At 40.9% G+C, this 17030-nt stretch overlaps 1 protein-coding gene across 1 annotated transcript in view; it reads left to right on the top strand.

The window, feature by feature from the left end:
* Nucleotides 1–17030, top strand: part of CTNND2 (catenin delta 2) — a 2320710-nt gene that overhangs the window by 1743308 nt on the left and 560372 nt on the right. The window contains 1 exon segment of the mRNA XM_029590042.1: nt 961–1174. Coding sequence (XP_029445902.1) covers nt 961–1174 — 214 coding nt within the window.

Here is a 17030-nt window from a genome sequence, read left to right as displayed (position 1 = left end):
TCTCGCATATACATTTTTTCTTGGAATTTGCCAGCATTAGCAAGCTTGTGTTTGTTCTAAAAATATTTTCTATAATCTTAGATGGAATGTCAACTGACCTCATCTCTGGTTTTAGATGGAACGTCAACTAACCTCATATCAGTTCAAAATGTTCTACAGCCTTGTATTTCAGCATCTTTTATTTAACTTATGGAGTCTTTTGTCGAGGAAAACAAATGCAAGCCTGAAACTATAATGTTATTAGTACTAACAAAACTGCAAAGATCAAAAATAAAAAACTCAGGAGAACAGGAATGATGACTTTATGTGTGACATGACAAAAAGTGTTTTACTGAGACTAAGGGCCTTTGAGCATCCACATAAATTCTAATTGGCACCATACAGTTCAGGAAGCAGTGTATGTGCAGACCTGCAGTTGTGTGTGGGTGTTGGGGGGGGGGGGGGGGGCAGATGAAGAAGCAACATCTTACAGGCCAGAGTGACAGCGGAGCACAGTCTGGTAGTGTGGGAGGAAATATCTCAAGAGGGTGCAGTGTTGGGGGATGGTGGTATGGCTGGCATGTCTGGAGAGGGGGAGAGGGAATGCGCTACAGTGTAAAAGGCAAAATCTAGAGAGCAGGGAGACTAGATGCACCATATAAATGTTAGGGGGGGGGGTTTGCCATCATGTTTCTCTGTTTCTAGATTTGTACCTGAGGTGACTTGCCCAAGGTCACAAGGAGCAGCAGTGGGATTTGAACTCTGGTTTCCTTGGTTCACAGCCCACTGCTCTAACACTTGTGTTAAATGCACAATTTACAAAGAGTTAAATTTTCTCCAAATCAATAGTGCTACTCTTAACTGTACACTACAGTGATCTCATCTTCAGAAATATGGCTATAATAATACATTTTTATTGTTGATACCAAGTATTGTAAGGACAAGGCTTTGCTATAACCACTAGTCTGTTTACTTTTTCAGATAAGAAGACAAGGAGGAATCCAGTTACTGGTGGACTTGCTGGATCATCGAATGACGGAAGTCCACCGCAGTGCCTGTGGAGCTTTGAGGAACTTAGTGTATGGGAAAGCAAATGATGACAACAAAATTGCCCTGAAAAATTGTGGTGGCATCCCAGCATTAGTACGACTACTCCGGAAAACTACAGACTTGGAAATTAGAGAACTTGTCACAGGTTTGATGGTCTTCATTTTTAAGCAGCTTTCTTGGTAATTGCTGAATTGTTTGTTTATATGTTACCACTAATGAAGCCCAGGATGGTTTACAATAAAACATCCATAAAAAAATACATAGAATGCAGCAAAAAAAAAAAGATAAAACAATAAAAATAGGAATATAACAATATTATAACTTATGTAAAAAATTCAGCTCTTGTATAAGCCAATCTAATCTCTCTTAAATGACCTCATCTGGAACCTATAAAATAATCCAAAGACTGTGCTTCAAAAGAAGTGTCATACAGCTTAGTTTAGCAGTTGGCTTGACTCTGGTCACTTCAATGATTCTCTGGTAAAGTGAACACTTTACAAAGTGATGGAAAACATGCTTTTGATTTCTCTTTTCACACTGCTCTGCGGTATCACTCTCCATCCAGTGTGATCACCCTGTGACAATGTAATGGGCCATGGTATGGCTTGCCCTTTCAAACCCCTTCAAGATTTTTGTACTTCTCCTACTTAAAAAAATTGGGGTCCAGATGCATTTTCCTGTTAGGTGAAGTTTATTCACACTGCCTTAATTCCAAGTTTGTAGAATGCACACAGCACACCAAACTAGATTTTGCATGATCCTCTCTTTCACACCACCCTGTGAAATCCTCTCTCCCTCCTTCCATCCTCTCTATCTCTCCACATTCTTTATGCAATCCTGTCTTTCTTCCCCATCACCCTCCCCTGAGATCTTCTTTCACCTACACCCCCCATGTGTTCCTTTATCGTTCTCTGCCCCTCCCCCCCCCCCCCCCCAAATCCCATACACACACACCAACTGCACAATCCTCTCACCTCTTCCTCTGGCCAGCAGCAACAGGAGAGCAGCACTTCTTACCTGTGTCGTCCTCGTCCTCTGCTGTCTTCACTCTGATGTTCAACGAAAGTAGTGCAGTTGCTGTGTCAGTTCACTTGAATGTATGGAAATAAAGGCTAATAAAAAAAACCACACTGTATAAGGTGATGTTTTTTTTAGGGGAATAAATGTAAACATTTCTTGCCTAGCTTTCAGGAGTGAACGTGTCCTTCTTCAAGTCCAAATGGAATGAGCAGGTCAGACATGAAGAAATTTGGACCAAACCCATTGCTCTTTAATACTCTAAATAAAATGGCCATTCTGGCAGGTCAAGTGGTTTCTCATGAAGCAAGATTGCTTGAATGTCAACCAAATAGAGAAGAATATATTAAACAAGTGTCATGTATTACCGGCTGTTTATGTCCTATTAATGAAACTTCTTTGATCTCCATGTATCAGTTTAGCTATTACTTTATTGAGGGGGGGCCTATGTAATAACCAGCATTAACTTTAGCAAGATGTCCCAAGAGCTAGTCAAGAAATGTATTCTTACTCTTGACCTTTATTTCCATGCACTCTGATGTTTGAATGTGTAATGTTGGCGGGTCCTGTGATACCACAGGGCCCTGCATGCTGAAACTTCAAAATGAAGCCAGTAGAAGAGGAGGCAAATGTTTGCATGAAGTGCTTTACAACCAGAGAGAGGACGGAGAAGATCGCTGGGGTTTCCATCGCTGTGCCACATCATGGATTTGAGAAGCAGTACTGTAAATTTCACCATACATGCCTTTTCCCCTAATTTTGATTTGTCACTGTATTATTCTCTCATCATTCTAGACCATTGGCTTAAGGGTATCCTGACCTGAATGAGCTATCTTTAATTTGCTTTCCCACACACACACACACTAACTGATAAGTTTGAGAAAGGCAGGGGAGACATAGGCAAGAACCAGGCTTGTTATTGATTACAGAAGTTTGTTCCTGATTTTGAAAATCAATCAGTTGATCTCCTGGTGGATCAGTGGCAGTCAGCGATAATACAAATTTTAGACATGATTGAGCCTGTGCATCCTTATAAACTGCAAGAGAGTTAATAGTTTGCTCTGGTTTACACATCTAAATTAGGGCAACAAAAAAGAGACAATTAGAGAGATGGTGATAAAAGTTGAAATCTGTCTCTGACAAAGTCTGGAGGAAAGAGAAAAAACAGCTACCATTCTGCTACTTAAAGTATTGTTAGGAAAGGAATGGAAAATAGAGGGCATCATAAATGCCTTTGTATCAATCCATGGTGCAATTGTACCTTTAATATTGTGTACAGTTCTGGTCACCCCATTTCAAAAAAGATAGTGGAACTAGAAAAGGTGCAGAGAAAGGTGACCAGAATGATAAAGTGGATGGAACAATTCACCTTATAAGGAAAGGCTAAACATGTTAGGGAGCTTCAGCATAGAGTAGAAATGGCTGAGAGGAGATATGATGGAGGTCTATACAATCTTGATTTGGGGTAGGAAAAAGATAATCAAGGAATGGTTATTTATTATTTCAAATTGTACTAGGTCTAGGGGACACTCCATAAAACTAATAGGTAGCAGATTTAAAAAAAAAAATCAGAAATTATTTTTCACTCAGAGCATAATTAAACTGTGGAATTTGTTGCCAGGGGATGTAGTGAAAGCAGTAAGCATAGCTAGATTTAGAAAGAGTTTAGACAAGGAAAAGTCAATAAACCATTATTAGGATGTAGCCTTGGGAAAATCACTGCTTATCCCTAATTATTAGCAAAAGGGATTGGATCTGTTCTTTGAAATCCTATAGGTACTTGTGATCTGGATTGGCTACTGTAAGAGACAGGATGCTGGGCTTGATGGACTTTTGGTCTGATCTAGTATGACATTTCTAATACTCTTATGGAATATGCCTGAAAGAAATCATAAATGTTTCCTTGATAGAGGTTGCCTGATTTATTTATTTATTATTTATTTAAATATATTTCTATTTCACCTATAATGGTTACCCATGCTAGACAGATTATAATATCACATTCAAAACATAATCATTTAAAATCATTAAAACACATTTAAAATAACAGACATAAAAATATTTCAAATAAAAAATGAATCCAGCACTGCAGCATCAAGTATTATATGTATTTATTTATTTAATGGATTGAGCAAATGGGAATGTGTTTAGGGAATGATGTTACCCCTATTTGGAGGAGGAGATACGGCAAGTTCAGATATCCTACTGTGTTAACAAATATCCATTTTCAGGTGGAGTAAGAGAATTTTAGGGGCAGAGAAAAATTTTTGCATACTGGGTTTTTAAACACAAGATTGATAGTGAAAAAGACCTAATTAAATTCCAACTGGTTATTGGAACATCATTCAGTATTTTATTTTTGACTGAGATGTGGGTCAAACCTGGCAGCAAAGTTAACTTTTTGCAGGCATGGCCAGAGTGTTCCTCCTTTATTTAGAAGGATCGAATAGGTAAGAAAGGGTGGGAAGTAAGGCTCTTTATCGAATGAGTTTGGACATCAAACCAGTGGACTTGGAGCCATTGGAGTGCATTGAAAGAGTGGCAGTTCAGTTAATGAGAGTTAAGACCTTCATTTTTTATTAGTCTATTGGCTTCCAAATCCAAGTTGGCTACCATGGAGGGTCTGATAGGCTTAATAGTTGATATTTCTATATCCAGTAATTGTTGTATCTTATTGGGTATCTTCAGTATTAACTTTGACGATCCAGAAAGTGGCAGGGAAAGTATTTTGTACCTTATTTTACAGGATCTGGGTTACATTCAGGTAGTGGTGGAATTTAGGTGTAGTTATGGCAAGAGGTCCTTTGGTAAAGTTAGAACTAAATCCTAGAAATATAACAGCTTAAGAATGAGTTGCTGCCCTCAGTAGACAAGGCTTTGATTGTTCTGACTTATTGATAGACTGTACATTATACAATAAACTCAGAGGGACTCGGCACCATATTATGCCCACATTTTATTGATCACATAATTTTTAATTATTTTTTTAACAAACATATTACATAGTTCCCACTATGTGACCACAAGACCCATTAATATCTAAAACCAACGTCACACATACATTACCCTTCACTCATACCACTCATATCACTCATTCCTCCTAAAATCAAACCATATATCTCTTCTCCTCTATACAACCTCAGTAAAACTTCCCCATATAACATACAATTTCATCTGCAATTACACAGTTAATCCCCTCATATATCATCTAAATAAATTACAATGCATATTCAAATGCTAATATAAGTTACTTTACCTATATGTCTCTTCAGTTAATCTGATTCAAAGACACATGAATATTCAAATGCTAATACATAATACATTGCTTATATATCTAATTCAAGAACAGATGACAATTCAAATACATAAATGACTAGTCAGTTGATCCACATTGATGACTAATCAATTAATCCAACAAGGCTCTCGTTTCGCCCATACAAAAGGGCTTCTTCAGGGAATTATAATTCTTTCCAAGCAAATGTATTTGCAAAATCGGATCATTTATAACTAGACAGCAGCCTGGATATGAGCTTGAGACGGATTGAAAATAGAGCAGGCTGGTATCGCTTGGATTAGTGGTGGTGGTTCACAAGGAGGAATTGTTCCATTATAGGTAGTATGAGGTAATAGGGTACGTGACGAATGTTATTACCTTTATTGTTGTTTATAGAGTCCAGCGCTATGATTTAGACCACACGCAGTATAAATCCGCATCAATGAAGATTCATCCCTGATCTGTGATTAATATGTAGAAAAGTATCTTTTAATGAGATGACACCTGCATGTGAATGTCTATTTATAAATGATTAACTGGGAAGGGAATGAGTGGGAAGGAGAATGACTCAATGGGAACAGAATAAGCAGGAAGGAGGGAGAGTGAGAGTGACTCACTCCCTTCCCACTGAGAGTGACTCAGTGGGAAGGGAGTGAGTGGGAAGGAGGGAGAGTGACTGAGAGGGAAAGAAGTGAGTGGGAAGGAGGAAGCCTGACTGAAAGGGATGGGAATGAGGGGTGAATGAGATGTAAAGGAAAAGGGTGAGTGGAAGTGAGGCGATTGAGTTGGATGGTGAGTGACTGACTGAGAAGGGAAGGAAATGGTGAATGATTGAGGGGATGAATAACGGAAAGATGATTGAGAGAGAAGGGGGAGGGAGGAAGTGGAAGAGGGAAATGGGAAGAGAAGTTAGAAGGATGTGTGAGTAAATGTATGTATACATGAGAAAGAGAGGAGAAAGTGTGTGTGTTCTCCCTGCCTCTCCTCCAATTACGCAATTTCAGGGTAACTGGAAATCAAAAGTTTGTAGATATGTTTTGAAATATTTAATTCATTTTTGGGAAACATTTCATGGGTTTTTTATCCATATTATTTTTAATTATTATAAGACTAGTTTTAAAGGCCCTACATGTGCCAAAGCCAGGAGATAAGTGCAGAGGTCAGGCCGGCATATGCCGCACTGCTTTTAAAAGGCGTGCGTGTGTATATCCTGGTAGGCACACAAAACTTTGTTTCGGAAAAGGGGTGGGGCATGGGCATTCTTGAATTTATGCATGAATCCCCTACCATGTAACTTTACTTCTGCTATGGATGGCGTGTAAGTAATAAAATAAAACAAATCTAGGCCAGTCAGTGGGGTTGTAAGAGCTGGTGCTAAGTGGGTAAAAGGGAGGCTATTTAACTAGGGGGTTAGGAAGTCCTATCACTTACCTGGGCAAACCTGGAAAACTGGTAATTGTGTCAGTGCGCATGTCTACTAAAATCCCCCCACTTCGCAGTAGAGGCGGCATTTGTGCACACATGCATGCGTCCATATAAAATGGTGCGTACATGTACGCACATACAGCCTATTTTTTCCATGTATGCATATACTTGTGTATGTTATAAAATGACTGTGTCTCTGGGTGCGAGCCGGCATACAGGCATCCATGTGTGCCCACATGCCATTATCAATATTATCCTCCTTATGTTCTAATTCTTCATCTGTTTTTAAATATTTTCTTTATTAGTATGCTTTACTCGCTGTTTTGACTGATTTATATTTTTTTACTTTGCTTTATGTGCATATGTGTTTGGCTTTTAGTGGTTTCTAGTTTAGTTTTTTTGTCTGTACCTTTCTATTTATAGCCTTTTTATTCTTATTTGGTGAGGGACTGTCTGTTCTGTATTTGTGACCAAGGTGACGTACTCTACTAGCTGGGAAAATGACTTACACCTCATAGGATGAAGGTCTTGCTAATTTTGTTAGAGACTGAGATCCATGATTGAAGGGACTCCTTAGGTGTTAAAATTTTTGTGCAAAAGCCTGCTGAATACTGAAATGCCTACGGCAAGTGCTGGGGTTTGGTTGTCATGTCGAGGACCTCCAAAGAGGACCCTCGCCTTGCTCCACCACACTTACTTGGCCCTCGTTGTGGTTGATAACTTGTAATGTGGCTCCAGAACAAAAATGTTTGCCCACCCCTGATCTAGAAGGTAACATGATTAAATATGACTTAATGACTGGAAAGGGGACAATAAGTAAATCTACAGCTCTAGCACTAAGGAAGACTTTGATAAAATGTGAAAAATAGAAAAATACTGAAAGGTAAAGCTACAAAGGTTAAGAATGTACAACAGGCATGGACATTGTTAAAAATGCCATCTTACAAACGCAGTCCAAGATGTATTCCATGCATTAAGAAAGGTGGAAAGAAGGCCAAACGATTGCTGGTATGGTTAAAAGGCAAGGTGAGAGAGGCTATTTTAGCCAGAAGAACTTCCTTCAAATATTGGAAGAAGGATCCATCTGGAAAAAGCATAAGCATTGTCAGGTTAAATGAATGTAAAACATTGATATGACAGGCTACGAGAGAATTTGAAAAGAAGTTGGCCTAGAGGCAAAAACTCATAATAAAAACCTTTTAAAATTTATCCGAAACAAGAAGCCTAGAAGGGAGTCACTTGGACCATTAGATGATCAGTGAGTTAAATGGGCATTTAGGGAAGATAAGGCCATTGCAGAAAGACTAAATGAATTATTTGTTTAAGTGTTTTCTAATGAAGATGTTGGGGAAATACCCATTCCGGTAACATTTTTCAAGGATAATGATTCAGATAAACTGATCCAAATCAAAGTGAACCTGGAAGATATAGTAGGCTAGATTGACAAACTGAAAAGTAGCAAAACACTTGGACAAGATGGTATACACCCCAGGGTTCTGAAAGAACTCAAAAATACAATTTCCGATCTGAAACTAGTAATTTGTAACATGTCATTAAAATCATCCATTGTACCTGAAGATTGGAGGGTGGAAAAATGTAACCCCAATATTTAAAAAAGGCTCCAGAGGTGATCTTGGAAATTATAGACCAGAGAACCTGACGTCAGTGCCGGGAAAAATCATGGAAACGATTCTAAAGAACAAAATTACTGAAAAGTAGATAGACATGGTTTAATGGGACACAGCCAGCATGGATTTATCCCAAGGAAGTCTTGCCTCACAAATCTGCTACATATTTTTGAAGGGGTTAATAAACATGCGGATAAGGGTGAGCCAGTAGATGTAATGAATTTGGATTTTCAGAACACGTTTGATAAAGTCCCCCATAAGAGACTTTTAAGAAAATTAGAAAGTCATGGGATAGGAGGCAATGTCCTTTTGTGGATTACAAACTGGTTAATAGAGGAAAAAGAAAGCAGGATTAAAGCTCAATTTTCTCAGTGGAGAAAGTTAAACAGTGGAGTGCCTCAGGGATCTGTACTTAAACCAGCGCTTTTTAATATATTTATAAATAATCTGGAAAGGAAAAAGAATAGAAATTTGGAGATGACAAAATTATTCAGAGTTGTTAAATCACAAGCAGATTGTGATAAATTGCATGAGGACCTTGTGAGACTAGAAGACTGGGCATCCAGATGGGAGATGAAATTTAATGTGGACAAGTGCACATAGAGAAAAATAACCCACGCTGTAGTTACACAATGTTAGGTTCCATATTAGGAATTAACACCCCAGAAAAAGATCTGGGCATCATAGTGGACAATGGATTGAAATCATCAACTCAGTCTGCTGCAGTGGTCAAAAAAGCAAACAGAATGATAGGAATTTTTAGGAAAGAAATGGTGAATAAAACAGAGAATGCCTTAATGCCTCTGTATCACTCCATGGTGAGACCACATCTTGAGTACTGTGTGCAATTCAGGCAACCGAATCTCAAAAAAAGCGCACATGGACGTGCTGATTTTATAACATGCGAGCGTAGCTGTGCGCATGTTATAAAATACGATATTCACACGCACATGTGTGCCCGATTTTATAATTGGCAGGCGCATGTGTGGGCATGTGTCTGTCATGCGTGCAACAGGGGGAATTTTTAAAAAATACGCGAGGCAACGCAGGTAGGCCTTTCCAAGTTCCCTTCCAATCCGCTCCAATTAAGGAGCGGACTGGGAGGGAACTTCCCTAACCCTATCCTTCCTCCCTCTTCCCCTCTCCTCCCAAACCCCTAATCTAACCCTACCTAGTCCCTAATTTTTTATTTTAATACTTACTGCTCCTCTGGAGCAGAGGTATTTTTCACACACCAACTGGCTGCCTGCCCGGGCTTCCCCGGGACAGCATCTAAAGATACTATCCCAGTCCGCCCCTCAGCCCCACCCCTCCCCACCCAGCCCACGCCTCCGGTCTGCCCCTTTTACTTGGCCTGGCACACTTCTGCACATAGCAGGAGGTTAAGCGAGTCACCTGGGCCTTTGTAAAATGCGCGAGCAGTGCGCGCAAGGCCCAGCCATGGACATAACCCCCTGGATTTTACACATGCGTGGGTTTTAAAATCGGGCTCTTAGGTAATAGCCACTGCTTATTACCGGCATTAGTAGCATGGGAATTATTTAATGTTTGGGTACTTTCCAGGTACTTGTAGCCTGGATTGGCCACTGTTGGAAACAGGATGCAGGGCTTGATTGACCTTCAGTCTGACCCAGTATGGCAACTTCTTAGGTTCTTCTGTCTTACCATAGATTCTCTCCAATTTACTGTCCAAAGCTTGAACTACCTCTTCCATCAGCTCAGCAACTATTGAGTTAGATGTCTGAGCTATTGCTGACAACCGCCAACTTAAGAGGCTAATGAGTTCCTTTTTCCTTTCTCTTTTTTAGTGAAACGGGAGCTCATCTTTTAGTCCAAATATAAAAAAAATTATAGCTCACAAATTCTCAGCTTTCCCAAGTAGTAACTGGGGATTAATATGCTGGCAGATAGTCGGATTCGGGTGGATGATCCCTAGAGGAAAACAGGTTACGTCCTTCCTTGCTCACAGCATAACGTAATCTCTACCATCTTATATTTTAATTATGGTTTCAGCATATTTTTTGTATTCTGTTTTATGTAATTAATGATATATTGTTTGCTTGTTTTTTGGTAATCAAAATAAATGTTTATTACAACAAAAATAAACTGTAAAGTCCATTAAAAAAAATAAAATCTATGCTCATGAGTCTTCAAATTGCAACACAAAAATCCACAGTGTTTTCAATTTGCTGTTTTCTGAGCCAGTATCCCTATAGGGTAGGGACCACCTGTAGTAATCGTGCTCCTGTGTGACTAAAAAGTCATTTGTGTTTTTTGAGGACAGTATTATTAACAGCATATAGCTGAAAAGCTAATGTTAGTTGTTTTAACCAAGGCAGCATATTGTTTGGAATAATTATTTGTTAGAAGAGATCTCTTGTCAGGAAACTGTATTTGATGCCATATTGGTCCATGGAAAATTGTACTTAATGGTGCTTTTCTCAGACAAATATAGATTTATCCATTGATGCCTCCTGAATTTGAATAGTTTTCTTTTTTTGTTGATTAGAAATAATGAATTGTGTATTTCAGTTAGACGCAGCACATGTATTCTTTCAGCCAGAAAATGTTTAATTGGTTCAGGATATAGAGGAAGGACCTGGAACTGTCAGGTAAGCGATGAGCACAGAGCATAGATTTTCATAGTAGAGGTGTATCAATTAATGTCCGTGCTGAATGTTTTGAGAGGGTGTTTGCTTGAAGGAGAACTAAAAATATTTTAAAATGTATTTAGGTTGCATTTTATACATAAATGATGTTTGGACAGGTGTCTTGCTTTAAGCTTAGAATACTTTGTACTATGCACAGTACACTATGCTCCAGTATATTGTTTAGCTTCCATGTTCTCTGCACTTGACGGTGTTACATTTGAAAAATGTGGTTATCTTAGCTTAAGTATATAGTTAATGCATTTGGAAATGCAGTCAGGAAATTAGAGTGCTGTATAATCAGTAATTTTAGTAAAATAGTGAGGATAATTGTCAAACAAATCCACGCAGCCTCCAACATGTGCATATTTGGCTCCGTACAGATTTACTATAGTATTTTAGAATCTGTGTGGATGAATCTGTGCAGCTTCTAAAAGACATGTATCCACTCTTCCAAAAATACATGCATACTTTTCTGTACACACAAAATTTTGCACGTATTCAGGAACTTTTGTACACACATAAGTTTTCGCGCACGCACTTAAGGTTTTGCTGGAGTAAGCAAATTCCAAGATGGGGCCTCTCAGCAAGTCAGCCAGAGTTTACCAACAGGGATGTGGCCAGGCTGGCATCCCTATTGATAACCATGAAGGACCAACTATTCCCAGTCTGGGGGTCCACAGCAACAGCACTGTGCTGTGCTGGGACTGGACAGGCCTGCAGCAATCTTTTAATCATGGAGCCTTCTACCCCAGTGGGTAATTAATTTGTATAAAATAAGAATATGGATGGGGTTAGGAATGAAAGCCTATCTGGAACAATACAGGTATCTGAAGTTACTATAGAGCCCTTCTTCCTGCCTACACCAGCTCTTCTCTCCAGTAGGGGCCAGTTACCTCCACAAAGCTACCAGCATCCATCTGCACACTCATGCATCAACTGCCCCATTCGTATATCTCTGAAAGACCCACAGGCCAATGGAGGTCTGCCTGCTAGAACACATGTTTCCTCAGGGCCCCTGTTTTCTTCTAGACATGTAGGCAAATTGAGTATTTGAGGGCTCTAATTTTAAAGTTTCCCTCTATGAACTGACAGGGGCTCCTTACTGTTTCCATTACCTCATCCCATGATCCATCTGCACCACATATAATTCAAAAGGACCCAATCAAAGAGAGCCTGAAGAGCTTGGGACCAATAACCTGAAGCAGGATTTAAATTGTTAGTTCCATTAGCAGTTTCCCATCATGCCTTCCATTACATTACATTGAGTTTGTAGGGTAGATATAGCTAATTATACCTTGTAGAAACTAACACTCAGATTTCTTCCAAGAAGCAGGAGCCATATATTTAACTATAAGATTATTTGCTGAATGGTCTCTAAACTTTCTAATTAAATACCAGGTAAAGAGAATAAAAACAAAGGCTAATAATAAAATACACAAAGAATCAGAGTATTAGTTTATCTCCTACACATAACTTGCTTTGCTTACACCCAATAAGTAGCTTATGGACTAGGGTTACCTGATGGTTCCAGATCATCAGGGACAGGCAGAGGAGGTCCCGTTGTTCCCTCCATACAATGAAATAGGGTTAAACCCTGGACCGTCTCAACCTGTCCCATACGATATAAAGCCATCAGGTAACCCTGTTATGAACCAACTCTATACACACACACACACACACACACACACACACATACACTTATGAGAAAATGATACACATATACCACTTTAAAAACATTGAATGCACACACACACACACATATATATATATATATATATATGCAGTGAATATATATGTGTACAGATTTGGTGTGAAATTTTGCTACTTTATAAAAGTTCATGCTTACATTTTATGTGTGTAAAGCCTGACCCTTTAATTGCATATTTACATGGCTTTTATGCATAAAAGTGGTTATATAAGGGCTGGGCTCATAGCCTGTCTTCCTAACTGCACTTTGTCTGAAAGTACTTTTTCACTCAGCGCACTTTCAGGCTGTGGAATCTGTTGCCAGAGGATGTGATCAAGGTGACTAGCATAGTGGGGTTTAAAAGAGGTTTTCATAAGTTCCTGGAGGAAAAGTCCATAACACCTTATTAGCCAGGTAGACTAAAGAAACCTATTGCTATCCCTGGCAGTGAGTAAGAGGAATTAGATCTACTGTATGGGATGTGCCAGGTACTTGTGACTTGGATTGGCCCCTGTCAGAGAGAGGATGCTGGGCTCGATGGACCTGGGTCTGAACCAATATGCCAATAAGCCATTTTTACATGCAGAACTCCTTTGAAAATTTAAACCTGTGTTCCTACTATTGGATCAGAAATCTTAAACAGACCATATTTTAATAAGCAGCTTATTTACTAGAAGTTGTAACCCTAGGCCGGTCACATCATCTTCAGATGTTACTGTCTTCTCATCTCCCATAGGGATGTGGTCTCTGCATCCACAAACTTGGGGTAGATAAGCAAATAGATATGAAAAGGGTAATTTTCAAAAGCCATGTGCCCCAATAAATAGGCTGTTGGAAAATTGCCCACTCTGTATTCGGGTAAAAGTACAGGACGGGTGTACTTGTACCCATGGTGAAAGTAGCTGGGATCAGACGTGGGGTTTGATCAGGGGAGGCAACAGTGCACATAGTTTTACATTTTCAAAACTATGCACATTGTTTTGCAAGAAAATATATCTACAGAAAAAGCAGATGCCAATTTCCCCCCCCCCCCCCTCCCCCTGATAATTTTCAAAGAGAAAGTAGGCACGTACTTTCCCTTTGAGAGCTGGTGCAGAGTTTGTAGGGGAAAATACCTTCAGACGTTGGGCTTACCTTCATAGTTTTGAAAAATCCCCCTAACGTTGAAGTCTTGAGCATTGTGATGCTGCTCACACTTATGAAGTTTGTTTTAGATTGGATTCCTTTCTCTCCCCCTGCTGACTAGACCCTTGATTTCTGCTGTATTACTTAATTTTCATACCTCTCATCACATGTCGGTTTGGCTGGTTTACTCAGTTATAGCTTGTCAAAATGATCCTGTTCTCAAGTACACAAGACTCTGATTAGACAGATACAGCTGAGTGACAGAATAAGTGACAGACTCAATAAAGTGGGGGGGAAAAAAAACAGCTTTCAACATTTTTATTTAACTCTGGGTTTAGGTGTCACTTCTGTAGCTCTAGGGAACCCTGTGCAAACTTACTCTAAGCAAATGATTCGTAAACCATTTAATGCACTCCAGCAGCCACAAGGAAGACCTCCACAATTATCCTTTGACATTAACACGGAAGAAATCAATATCATTAGACTTTGTGGTTTTAAGGTAAATAAGATGCATCTGGTAGTCGTATTACAAACCATGGGTGAGTTGTTTAGACCTACAGTGCTTGTCTAACAAATAGCAAAGCAAAATTTGGCATGAGAGCAGCATTTACTGCTTTGATTAGATTCCAAAGTGTTTCATCCTTTTCTCTGAGAATTGTATGCACTTCCTTGGAGTCACCTTTCAAAAATAAGTTTCTCCAGAGCAACAAAGGACATACCTGATGGTGCTGATGCCACATACTATATTGTACATGTCAGATATGCTCAGGCTCGGGGGGTCTAGATTCAAGTTATTTCATCTTTTTATCTGATGCCTGCTTAAGCGAAGAGCCTAAGCCATGAGCCTTGTACCAAGAATATTTTGACTGAGAAAAAAACAATCCATGCTGACCAAAATTCTGCTAGCTCTGAAAAGCTGCATTTGCAATTAAAAAAGACTAATGCAATCTAGCAGTATTTTAAAGAGCTCAATATTTTGAGGGGGTTTTTTTGCCTTCTGCTCTGTAAACCGACATCTGTCTGGTTTGCAGTAGCTGTTTGATTTTTTTTTACCTAAGACTTGGTCAATCTCCCTTGCAGTGTAAGCAACTGTCAGTCAAAATCTTTTAGTCATTTTCCCATTCCTAGTGGCTCAGTTACTGCTAAATAAAGCAAGGCACATCTCCTGACAACATGTAAGATAATAACATAATTTAATGGCTTAGCATTAAAAACAAAACATTTAAAAAGTAAGGTGCAGAAGGGAATAACTAGTCCAAAGATGATCTCTCCTTCCTCCACCATTGTTTTTAAATAATTGGTCTACTAGAAGGTTTTATCCCAGGGTACGACTTTTATCAAGTGAGATACTAGAACTTTCTGCTGTGATGACTCAAATGCACAGGGATGCCAGCCTCCAGGTTCAGAGATCCTGCTTTGGGTCTCCCAGGGAGTTTCCGGGTTCTTTGAGCTACAACTGTTCATGCTGTACTACCAGCATCAGCAGTACCGACACAGCAGCGTCAGGGGCAAGAAAGAAGCACTTCTGTTTCCTGTAGTAGTTCTCCCCCTCCTCCAAACCTGCTTTGCTTAAAAATGCACTGATTCGGGCACTGCTGAAAACATCCTGGTTGGACCACAATATTTTTGGCAATTAAAGACCAGTGTCAAACCTGACTATTTTCGTCAAAACTAATAGAACTTAGGAATCCTGCCAGGTAAATATGTCCTGAATTGGCCACTGTTGGAAAAAGGATGCTGGGCTTGATGGACCCTAGGTCTGACCCAGCATGGCAAAACCTATGTTCTTAAGTAGTGCATCAACAACTGTGCCAGTATCTTTCAGTGGTAGACTTCTTCGATCTATTGCAGTTTTGATTCAGGAAGGGATACTCTGCATGTTGGGAACGGCCTCTAAAGGCCTTGCATTCTGTTACATACGGGTGATTTCGTGTGCCTTGGGCCTCAGCCTGAGCCCAGACCTTCAGGGCTTGGCTGAGGGTTGACGGCGTGTCCCAGCGAGGCTGACTGCCTGACCCTCTGCCAGGCCTGGAAGCTCCCAAGGCCAACACAGGATGATGTTGGAAGTTGAATGGTCCTCCGACCATTCCGAGCCCTTTCGGACCTGCTGCGAGGGACAGCATGGAGCAGCAGGCCTGGCCTGAGGTTGAGGGCAGACGGGCCTTGACACGTAGACAGGACTATGGTCAATGCGACGTTATCGCAGACGAAGACACTTGGTTGATGCGACGGCATCACAGACGAAGACACTTGTTGATGCGACAGCATCACAGACGAAGACACTTGGTTGATGAGACGGCATCACGGACAAAGACACTTGGTTGATGCAACGACATCATGGACAAAGACACTTGGTACTTGACAACAGCTGGGAGGAAGGTCATTTGCACTGTCTCTCAAGGCGCCCTACTCAGGCCACCCGCGGGACTGAGTCGCGGACCACCCTGTCCCACTGCGCACCCTACACAGCCCTTGGAGGCTGGTCACGGACCACGAGGAGAGCGGGACAAGCGCAGGGAAGACCCAGGCAAGGAGGAATTCCAATGACGGAATCGATGTCACCTGAAGCTCCATCTATGGCTGGCGGGAACAGAGGCTCCGGAGCACAGGGACCAATCCCACCTGCAGACCGCTCCATTCTCGGGCACACACCATCCGAGAACCACAGCTCTACAGGAACAGAAGGCTCAGTAGCACCAGACAAAGACGCAGGGAAGAACATCCGGAAAGGCAGGCACATCAGGATGTGGGAGATCATGACGAAACATCAGGACATGGACCGGGACCTCAGGCAAGACCTCAAGACACGAAGACGTGGTAGAAGGCAGACGAGACGAGGAGCTCCACGAAGAACAGAAGACCTTACAAGACTCTGGCAGGCAGGAGCCTCCAGAGGAGATGACACTCCAATGCAAGGCAACGACAGACTGAGAAGACAGCCCTTTTATAGGGCTCAAGCAGGAAGTCCACTCTCTAGGTGGGGCCAGCACACTTCCTGTGCCTGGCCCTTTAAATCATGAAGAGAGGCACGAGCCGGCGCCTAAGAAGCAGGAAGCAGGACTGTGCAGGACCATGGACAGCGGCCTGCACAGCGTCTGTGCGTACAGATGCAGGCTGGGCCTGAGGAGCAGGCCCTGACATCGGCAGCCGCTCCAGCCACTGCGGGGAGCCCTGGGGGCGGCTCCAGCCGCCGG

Source organism: Rhinatrema bivittatum, chromosome 2 (genome assembly GCF_901001135.1).
Source record: "Rhinatrema bivittatum chromosome 2, aRhiBiv1.1, whole genome shotgun sequence".
In the NCBI taxonomy this organism is placed as follows: Eukaryota; Metazoa; Chordata; class Amphibia; order Gymnophiona; family Rhinatrematidae; genus Rhinatrema; species Rhinatrema bivittatum.
The sequence above is the reverse complement of the archived record's forward strand: the minus strand, read 5'-3'. Positions and strand labels throughout refer to the sequence as shown.